The 10,831-nt window shown below is 44.6% G+C and overlaps 1 protein-coding gene across 1 annotated transcript in view; it reads right to left on the bottom strand.

The window, feature by feature from the left end:
• LOC107300333 (sodium/glucose cotransporter 2-like) overlaps window positions 1-9,323 on the bottom strand; it is a gene marked incomplete at its 3' end in the record, with an annotated part of 16,376 nt that extends 7,053 nt beyond the window's left edge. Inside the window, exons 1-6 of the mRNA XM_015829667.1 lie at window positions 9,213-9,323; window positions 6,458-6,529; window positions 6,072-6,176; window positions 5,412-5,471; window positions 3,321-3,425; window positions 2,898-3,003 (exon numbers count right to left, since the gene is read on the bottom strand). Of these exons, the coding sequence (XP_015685153.1) occupies window positions 2,898-3,003; window positions 3,321-3,425; window positions 5,412-5,471; window positions 6,072-6,176; window positions 6,458-6,529; window positions 9,213-9,323 (559 nt within the window). The remainder of the gene's footprint in view (window positions 1-2,897; window positions 3,004-3,320; window positions 3,426-5,411; window positions 5,472-6,071; window positions 6,177-6,457; window positions 6,530-9,212) is intronic.
• Window positions 9,324-10,831: the final 1,508 nt, after the last annotated feature.

Below are 10,831 nucleotides of genomic sequence, written 5' to 3'. Positions count from 1 at the left end.
GAGGACTTGTTTTTGGCTTCCCTTGTAATATAAAGTACAGGCAGATCTGGTGAAGATCATACAGCAGGGGTGTCCAACCTTGGCAACTTTGAGACCTGTCAATTTCAAATCACAGAATTCTATGAGTTGCCGAGGTTGGATCCCCCTGCCTTACAGACAAGGAAAAAGCTTAGGACTGTGTGTGATTCCTTGTTCATTCATCAGATGTTATGGCTATATGTGTGAGAAGCTGCTCTTAAAACAAGAGATTCAGAGTGCTTGCATCTTCCTGCCTATGTGTATAATATATATGTTAGTGTTTTCGGGAATTCTGGGAGTTGAATCCACAAGTCTTAAAGTTGCCAAGGTTGGACAATCCCTGCCTTACCTCTGCCTTACAGACAAGTCTTAAAGTTGTCTAGGTTGATCCCCCCCCCCCCCGCCTTACAGACCCCCTTGTCTCACAAGCAAATCTTAAAGTTGCCTAGGTTGGACAACCCCTGGCTTACAGACCCCCTGCCTTACAGACAAGGAAGAAGCTTAGGACTGTGTGTGATTCCTTGTTCATTAATCAGATGTCATAACTATACGTGTGATAAGCTGTTCTTAAAACAAGAGATTCAGAGCGCTTGCGTCTTTCCTGCCTATGGGTGTATATATGTGTGTGTGTGTTTTAGGGAACAGGCAGATCGTGCCAGGGCGAAAGGTTCATTCTGTGAACAATTCTTCTAGATTTCTGGCCTGATTACTTCTTGGCTACTGCATTGTTCTTTTAAAAATGTTTTCCATTTTAGTTGCGTATGTTGTGTGCGAGACAGGGCTGGGCTGCTGTGGTTCTGCCTGCCTGTTTGGGCACCCAGAAAGATAGCCTCCATCTGAAAGTAGAAACATAATTCTTGGGACAAATGTAAGTTTGGCAAAACTGTGAAGAAAAGGATAAAATCCAGTAGGGAAGTGAGCCCACTGATTGGCCCTAAATGTTGGTTGTGAGATGAAGAGAACTGTTTAATGACAATATTCTAAAAGAAGATTTGGCTCACTGGATGTGAGGGCAAATAGGATTGTCCTGCACTGCTACGCCTGGTTGCCTGGCTTCAGATAAGTGAATAAATGACAGAAAATACTCTCTTCTTATTTCATCCTTTTTTTTTTTTACGAGTGCTAGGCCCTCTACAGAAATATTCCTCTTTATCAGTGCCAACTTATGGCCCAGCCTCAGCACCTTTTTAACCTTGCCAGGATCATGCAAGGCCATTAAAAACAGTTATGATGCATGTAAAAATGGGTGGAGCTTAAGTCACAGGGGCGGGGCTGCCCTCTTGACCTTTTCGATCCTTCCATTGCAGATATTCCTGAATCCTTTGAATTAGCAAGTGATTGTTCCCTCCTTATTTATTTCCATGTTTTTCCTGCTACCTAAAAAACTGCAATTATGCCTCACGTACGAGAAAATCAGAGCAGATGGCATTCTTTTTGGCTGGGTATTTGGAATCCTCCCCCTAGCTATATTTTATCGTATTGCCCAGGAATTTCAGTTTCCTATTGCAGGGCTTTTCAACCTTTTCACCCATTGTACCACTTTTAGGATATGGCAATATCTGAGTACCACCAGTCGCCTAGCAAGGTGTCAAAAACTTGATGACCCCCCCCAAAAAACGAAAAAAATGATAAAGTACAGGTAGTCCTCGACTTACAACAGTTTGCTTAGTGACTGTTTGAAGTTACAATGGCACTGAAAAAAGTGCCCCCCCAAGCCACAGCCGAGCAAGACACCTGCCTGCCCACCCGGTGGCGCTCTTCCTCCTGTCCGAGGTTTTCAGTGTTGTGAGCATTTCTGTTGAGGATTGGCAGCAGTGGGGGGGTGTTTGGTTTTTATTCCCCCCCCCAACGTCTGCTGGGTGGTTGCAGCAGGTTTTGGTCACTTCACATGACCCTGGGACACTGTGACCATCATAAATATGAATCAGTTGCCAAGGAACAATCTGCCTCCAGAAGCGGTGAATGCACCAACACTGGAAGTTTTTAAGAAGAAACTGGACAGCCATTTGTCCAAAATGGTATAGGGTTTCCTGCCTGAGCAGGGGGTTGGACTAGATGACCTCAAAGGTCCCTTCCAACTTTATCATATCTTACTGTATATTATACTCTCATTAATACATTAATATTAAGACCCTGGAGATGCTGCAACATTCCAGCTGATCGGCGCTTCTTCTGGGCTCAGCAGAAGCGCCAGGATCAGCGCCGAGCTCCAGCTGGAGCCTGGCGCTGATCCTGGCGCTTCCACTGAGCCTTGACAGCCCTGCAGTTCCAGCCGTCTCTCGCTGAGGCTTGTGCGGTGCTGCCACCGGTTCAGCTCATTCCCCTCCCCCGCTACCACTTTTCTAGGATGGTCGCGTACCACCTGCCAGGTGCCAATGTACCACAGGTGGTACCCGTACCACTGGTTGAAAAGCCCTGTCCTATTGAATACAGGTAAAGTCCTCGATTTACAACCACAATTGGGACTAGAATGTCTGCTGTTAAGCAAAGGGGTGGTTAAGTATCTCATGTTCAATTTTATGACCTTTTTTGCCATGGTGGTTAAGTGAATCACTGCAGTCGTTATGTGAGTCATGCAGTTGTTAAGTGCATCCAACTTCCCCCATTGACTTTACTGGTCAGAAGCCGGCTAAGGAGGTCTCAAATGGCAATCAGGGGACCAAGGAGGCCGCCACCATCCTAAATACATGTCAGTTGCCAAGTGGCCAAATTTTGATCACCTGACTACGGGGATGCTGCAACGATCATAAGCGTGAGGGCTGGTCATAAGTCACTTTTTTCACGAACATTGCAACTTCAAATGGTCTCTAAAGGTATGGTTGTAAGTTGGGGACTACCTCAATGTACCCAATTCATTCCTAGCCCAAGAATCCAGTTACCTGTCATGGTATAAATGGTGGTTATGATCAGAAGCGCTATGACAGCTAGATAAATATTCCAGCCCAAGGCCTGCTGGATGAACACAGCACCAGAAAACATGTCCACCTGCAGGTGAGAGAAGCAGAAAGATTACCAGGGAGAGGCGCAGATTAGCTAAAAGAGGGGTCTTCAAACTTGGCCCTTTTATGACTTGTGGACGTCAACTCCCAGAATTCCTCAGCCAGGCACGCTGGCTGAGGAATTCTGGGAGTTGAAGCCCACAAGTCATAAAAGGGCTCAGTTTGAAGACCCCCGAGCTAGAATTTAAAAGCCACAAGAGCATTTATACCAGCCTTCCTAAATAGGCGAAAGCAGCAGATTCTTATTTCCAAATGTTCCCTCTCCCCATCACTGTATCCCGGATGTTTGGAGAAAGGACCTACTGATATTTTGGTGAAGATGTACATGAAAAGAGAGAGGATGGAGAGGTAGAGACGGATTCGTTGGCCTCCAAAACGTTTCTTCAGGTACTGGGGCATTGTGATGACCTGCACGGGGGAGGAAGCAGAGGACATGTTAACATTTATTTATTATTTGTTGATTAGACTTTTATTCCACCATTATTACTTTATAGGTAATATAAAGTTACCATAAAGTAACTCAAGGCAGCAAACATACCTAATACTACTTCTTCCTCCCATTTTTCTCACGACAACAACCCTGTAAGGTAGATTGGGCTGAGAGAGAATGTTTGGCCCAGAGTCACCCAGATGGCTTTCATGCTTAAAATGGGATTAGAACCCGTCTCCTGGTGATAGGCCCAAAGTCACTAGCTGGCTTTTATGCCTAAGGCAAGATTAGAACTCACCATCTCCTGATGATTGGCCCAAAGTCACCCAGCAAGCTTTCATGTCTATGGTGGAACTAGTATTCACTATCTCCTGGTTTCTAGGCCAGCATCTTGATCACTACACCCAGCTGGTTCTTTTCTTTCCATAATATGAGAAGATCTCCAAAAGGCTGGAGTGTTTAATCCACAACTCAAGTGTTGTGCAAGGCTTTCAGAGCACAAGACGTTTTGCAGGATCCAATCTGGATTGGTCACTGGGCCCAGAGATTTTATCTTCCAAGCTTCCAGTTTGCGATCGCGGTGCCGGCGGACGTGCGGGGAGAGCGCTCTCTCCGCCATCCGGTTTCCCTTCGTCGGAAAACCCTGGAAAGGGTCGAAAGTCGCCCTGGAGGAGTGACCACCCTCAACAGATTGCGGAAGGGGCGGCAGCACTTCTGTTTGATCTGAGGCAGCTCCTTTGGACCAATGAAGAAAAGATCGGAGGACCCTCAACAGATCGCGGAAGGGCGGCAGCACTTCTGTTTGATCTGAGGCAGCTCCTTTGGACCAATGAAGAAAAGATCGGCCATTAACATGGCCGATCACTAAGCCGTTCCAGCCAAAAGCCAAAAGCACTACCAAGCACAACGAAAGCAACGTGGAGGAATTGGGTGAGACCTTACCTTACCTTTCTTGCTTCCCAACTACTTTCCTGTAAAAGCCTTTGGAAATTCTTTTTTCCCCCTTCTTAATTTGGCAGCTTCTGCCTACTCTGGGAATATAAAGCTATGGGGAAAAAAAAGGAACAACTAAACTAAACAACTAAATAATTGGACTTGTAATTTTTGGATACCTGGGGTCCCAAAAGGTTTCTATTCCTACAGAGACCTATTATCTTACCTATCTGTTAAGCTGAAAAAAAAAGATTATTTCTTTTTTTTAAAACCAGATAAAAGCCTAACTTGAGTTTGGGAAAAGATCTTACATGTTATCGGAGACATCTTGTGGCAAAATTTGGTACAGCAAGTGGTTTTTTTTTCTGACTGGGAGACCTGTGAGACCAAGATTTGTCCTTGACACTATCAAAAAAGATAAGAACTTGAAACAGCTGGGTGATGAAAACAACTCTCTATAGTGGAGATGGACATTTATTGACTTTTATCAAAAATAGCCTCCACTAAAGGACTATCTGTAAACACCACAGAAATGGAGGAATACTACCCACAACTTAACTACAAACTTATACTTGAAAAAATCCTAGAGGCTACTGAGCTAATGAATTCCAGATTGAAAGATAAAGGTGCCACCTTAAAGCTACAAAATGCAGCCCACATTTCAACTGATGAACTTACAACTCAAAAGGCAACAGAAGAAGAAGGAATTAACACTAAAGTGGACTTTAAAGAATATCAGCTACAACCTACTCAGAACCCTGACAACCAAACCTTGATTTCAACTAAAAAAAGAATAGGAAAGGATCCTGTTTGGTTAAATTAAGAATCAGGAGGAGACTGGCATTCGGCAAGCTCACTCTGGAAATTTGTCTGCACCGTTTCTCTCAGCTTAACCTACCTTGCAAGGCTGATGTGAAGAAAAGTAGGGAGGGTGGAGAGAATGATGGAGCTGCCCTGAATTCTTTGGGAAGATTAAAAATGCCCCGGACAAGGAAACAAATAAATGTGTGATTGAGAGGAGAAATCATTACCTCAGCAGAGAGGTAAACTGGAACAAAGAACCATCCAAGGAGAAGAACAAAAAATATAGCCTAAAAAAGAAAGAAAACAATAATGGAGTGAGAACTAGGATAGGTCAAGTATCCATCTTTTTCTTTCCCCCCAAATCCTCATCAAAGCTTCTGGATGATTAATTTGCAGCTTGTGACAGGCAGAAATGAAACAGGCGATTATCTGATTATCTGTGGAGATGGACAAAATAAAAATTGCTCCCACAGCAGCAGAGCTAAGGGTGGGGAGGCAGTCAAAAAAAGACAAGATGTCATTCATATTGTATTATCAAACTGATTCTTCTTCTTAATGTGCATTGTGGAGGGCATCTTGCCTTTGTTGATCCCCCCACCCTGCAGATACTCCTTTTTTCTCTGCTGGTGAGGAGGGGGGAATCAGGGACTAATCAAAGTGCTCTGATGCTTTCTGCTCAGCAAATGATAGTGGCCTTGCTCTGCCCCCTTGTGGGGATTCCTCTTTGGCAAGGCTGAGCAACTATGTCCCTTTTATGACCTGTAAACTTCAATTCCCAGAATTTCTGAGCCAGCATGCTAGGAGTGGAAACCCACAAGTCGGAAAGGGGCCATAGTTGCCCACCCTCGCACTGGGAAAAACCCCAATCTTGTCTCTTTGCTACTTACATTCCACTCAAATCCTGCCACGGCCAGGCCATTCGCTGCTCCGGTGCCTGCCAGACCTACAAAATGCCCGCTGCCAATGTTGCTGGCAAAGAGAGAGGCTCCAATCTGTGAACACAGCCACCAAATTTTCTTTTAAAAAAAGCATATTGACTTTCCAAATCTACCTGGTCCTGTCGTCTTGAGTCTTGTCTCCCAATTCATCCAGTAACTTAGGTCGCTTTTCTTCCACTCCTTCCCAAATTAACCACTTGATCTTCCTTCTCCCTCTTATAACTTTACTTTGCTGCATCCCCTATTCTAAAATCTTGGTGAGTGCCCTCTGTTCCATCCCTCAGTTGATTGGGGTCTCTTGTCTTCTCTCCCCCCTCTCTGTTTTAGTCACTCACCGGCCACCACACCATCTTCCTTCCAGCCAAGAAATATCCCCCCACTGTCCCTCGATTGATCCGGCGCATGGACTGCGAACCATAAGAGAAAGATATGAGGATTTATGGTCTGAGTCACATAACACAATCTACTGCAGTTGTCTTAAGCATCGTTTATGGAATAAACCACAAGTATCTGGGTTTCCTGCATCATGGTTTCTCTGTGCAGCCCTGCTTTTCTTTCTGTGGTCCTTAGAACCTCTAATCTCTAAGGACTGACAGAAGTCATTTGAGTGCTATAATAGGGGTATCACAGTGAAGAAAGCAAAATCAAGTCCCCAAATGGTCCTCTACATGAATCCAGACCTGCCCTCTGAGGTCAGCATCCCTCCATGTTGAAGCTCCTTGCAGATTCCCCATCCTTTCCGCCTCACTTCCCTGTTTACAATAGGAGGGTTGACAAAACACTCCAAATGGGGGGGGGGGGTCAACTTTAAGACCTGTGGACTTCAACTCCCAGAATTCCCCAGCCAGTGATGCTAGCTGTGGAATTCTGGAAGTTGAAGTCCACACATCTTAAAAGGGCCAAGGTTGAAGAAAAACACTGCTCTAAGTACAGTAAAGGAAGGGTATGTTCAGGGCATGGTCAAAAAAGTCAAGATGGCGGGTGTGACAGTGTGATCAAAGCTTCTTCTTTTTTTTTACATGCAATGCAGGTCAAGCTTTAATTGCACTGTTGCGCTGCCATCTTAACTTTTTTTTAACCCATGCCCTGAAATAAAGCCAGATATAAGATGCTAATATGATTCAGCTTGACATATGAGGTACATAATCATTTAATCCCATTTAATCTGTATCAAAGGAGGTAATTTCTAGACTAAACTAGAAGAAAGTGCCTGGGAGCAGAATGTAATTCTTTAAAGAACAGACAGTTCAGTCACTCATCTTTTCAATTTTACTCATTACCAGCTCCCAGTACATTCCTGAACTGTGTAACTGAGGAGAATAATTAACCCCCTGGAGCAATAAGGTCAGAAATTTAAAAAGACGAGACACTAACAGCCTGGATTTAAAAAGTCTAATAAACATGCATTTTGAGTCAGCCTGCCAGCTTGCATTTGGGCACAAGATTTTGTGGGAAAGGGCTGCAAAAGGATGTGGCCATGTCTCATTTTTACCCAACACTGTCAGGGTTTAAGTGCTTTGCCTATCTTTTCACAACTGACTTAATGTTAGATAAACCCAAGGGATTTGGGTTAGACACCTTGCCACTTGAACAGATTATATGCCCTTTTATTTGCACTGGATGGTAATTTTGGCAACTCAATCAGTTGTTTTGCTCATTAAAAATGCCCTTGTTAGACAATATTTGATTTCTGAATTCTGGTGCACTTTATCAGGGCTTTTCAACCAGTGGTACGGGTACCACCTGTGGTACATTGGCAATTGGCAGGTGGTACGCGACCATCCTAGAAAAGTGGTAGCAGGGGAGGGGAATGAGCTGAACCGGTGGCAGCACCGCACAAGCCTGAGTGAGAGATGGCTGGAGCTGCAGGGCTGTCAGGGCTCAGCGGAAGTGCCAGGATCAGCACTTCTTCGGGACTGTCAGGGCTCAGCGGAAGCGCCAGGATGAGCGCCAGGCTCCAGCTGGAGCTCGGTGCTGATCCTGGCGCTTCCGCTGAGCCCTGAAGAAGCACCAATCAGCTGGAATGTTGCAGCATCTCCAGGGTCTTGTGATTTACATTCAGATGCTTGGCAACTGATTCATATTTATGACGGTCACAGTGTCCCAGGGTCACGTGAAGTGACCAAAACCTGCTGCAACCACCCAGCAGACGGGGGGAATAAAAACCAAACACCTCCCCCACCGCTGCCATTCCTCAACAGAAATGCTCACAACAATGAAAACCTCAGACAGGAGGAAGAGCGCCGCCGGGTGGGCAGGCAGGTGTCTTGCTTGGCTGTGGCTTGGGGGGCACTTTTTTCAGTGCCATTGTAACTTCAAATAAGCGAACTGTTGTAAGTCGAGGACTACCTGTACTTTATCACTTTTTTCCTTTTTTTGGGGTCATCAAGTTTTTGACACCTTGCTAGGCGACTGGTACTCAGATATTGCCATATCCTAAAAGTGGTACAATGGGTGAAAAGGTTGAAAAGCACTGCACTTTATTGAGTTTCCCAATAAAAGATGGTTCCCTGGGTAGTTTATAAATTGGAACAAATAAACTTTTTAAACGGAACATTATTCCATTAAGAGACCCTTTGAACCTCATCTGAAATTTTGCCTAGCAAAGAAATCAACATTGAATCCCAGCAGTACAAGTAGTCCTTGACTTACGATCATAATTGAGCCCGAAATTTGCATTGCTTAACAATTGTTAAGTTTGTCCCAATTTACAACTTTGTTTTGCCACAGTTGTTAAGCGAATCGCTGCAGTTGTTAAGTGAATCATGCAGTTGTTAAGCACAACTGACCTTGCTTGTCAGAAGCCAGCTGGGAAGGTTACAAATGGTGATCACATGACCCTGGGACAGCGCAACTGTCATAAGTACATACCAGTTGCCAAGCATTTAAATTCTGATCATGTGACCGTGGGAATGCTGCAATGGTCAAAAGTGTGAAAACAGGTCTTAAGTCTCTTTTTCAGTGACACTGTAGCTTTGAATGGTTGTAAGTCGAGCACCACCTGCACTTTTTACAAACTAAATACCCCGCTACTTGCAGAGCAATTTCAGCCCAGTGTTACATCTCACGAGGAAAGGGACCTCTACGTACCCAAAGGCCAGTGCCAATGACCGCAAGGAAGTAAAAACAGATGACCAAAATGTCTGCCGCATTGCTGATGGCCGTCTTTTTAGATGTGAGCGTTGGTGATTCTGCCTCCATGACGCCGTAAGCTCCAGGCGTACCCCAGATGGAAGAATAAAGTGAAATAACCTCTTTGGACCGTTCTTCTAAAGAACGTTCATGAGTAGTTAATAACCAACTTTGTCATGGGTTGGATGGGTCATTAACTTGGAACGTATGTGACCGAAGGCGGGGGGGAAATGATGTGAGAAAGGGCAACTTCTACTCTCTTGTTTTAGCTGGCCTCCCCCAACCTTATGTAGCCAGAAGATGCCTAGTAGGCAAATGTCCACGGGCAGAGCATTTGTTGACACATATCTTCATGTCTTGGTTTGGATACGCAAGTAGTAGTTTGACATCAGTGGTGGGATTCAGCCGGTTTGCACCACTTCGGCAGAACCAGTAACTAATTTTTTTGTTGCCCAGGCCCAGAATAGACTTCCAGAAGCGACATCCACACAAAGAACCGGTTGTTCACATATTTGAATCCCACCACTGTTTGACATGTATGGTGTCCTTGACACCAAAAACAAATGCTTAGTGCAGGGGTCCCCAACATCTCCCCCGTCCATGGATCAGCACCGGGCCACAGCATGTCAGAAACTGGGCCATGCAAACAAGCAAAGCCCCATCCGCGGGATGCAGGATGAAGGCAGCACACAAAACCACACCCTATGCGGTCCTCGGAAAAAAACTCTGTCCATGGAACCGGTCCCTGGTGCCCAAAAGGTTGGGGGCTGCTGGCTTAGTGCATTGTTTTTCAATCTTGTGCTGCACTGCACAGCATTTTGGAAATGAGAGGTGACAACACAGAAATAACAAGATAATGTGAAATTTAAAGTCTGTGTCACCTCCACCATCCCCACTACTATGAAGCATATATAGACAGTGGAATTTACTTCCATTCAAAAGGCAACTGGACTTTGTTTGTCCTTGAAGACATTTCTCTTCTCATCCAAGAAGCTTCTTCAGTTCTGACTTCAATCAGAACTGAAGAAGCTTCTAAGATGTCTATGGAGATCCTCAGTCATCCAGGTCATAGTTATACCAAAGGTGCTTTTTCATGAGGCAACTAACCAACAAAGATGGGAAAGAACACAGTTATATTTAGAAGTGAGTTCAAGGGGAGAGACTGACTAAAAATAGAAAATTCAGTTCATTTGTGCTTGGATAGAACAAGATTAGAAATAGTCTATATTTCTTTAGCTTAGGTCAGATCCAGAGAAAATTAGTCATGTTTCAACCTCACTGGATTCAATGAAGTGGAAGTTAGTCATGCCTGAAATGTCTAAATGGTCACTGCAGTGCTGGAGTGTGATTCACATCCTCTAAGCGCAGACTGTTTGATCTTAGGGAAATAAACTTTACAGATCTCGAGGAAAACTTCAAAACAATGAGTTTCTGGACTCATGACAAAAGATATGAGTCCTAGTGGACAATCACCTAAATATGAGCCAGCAGTGTGCTGCAGCTGCCAAAAAGGCCAACATAGTGCTAGGCTGCATTAACAGAGGGATAGAATCAAGATCACGTGAAGTGTTAATACC

Source organism: Protobothrops mucrosquamatus, unplaced genomic scaffold, assembly GCF_001527695.2.
Source record: "Protobothrops mucrosquamatus isolate PMUCROS unplaced genomic scaffold, P.Mucros_1.0 scaffold6699, whole genome shotgun sequence".
Taxonomy (NCBI): domain Eukaryota; kingdom Metazoa; phylum Chordata; class Lepidosauria; order Squamata; family Viperidae; genus Protobothrops; species Protobothrops mucrosquamatus.
Note: the sequence above shows the minus strand (reverse complement) of the source record. Positions and strands in the feature narration are given on the sequence as shown.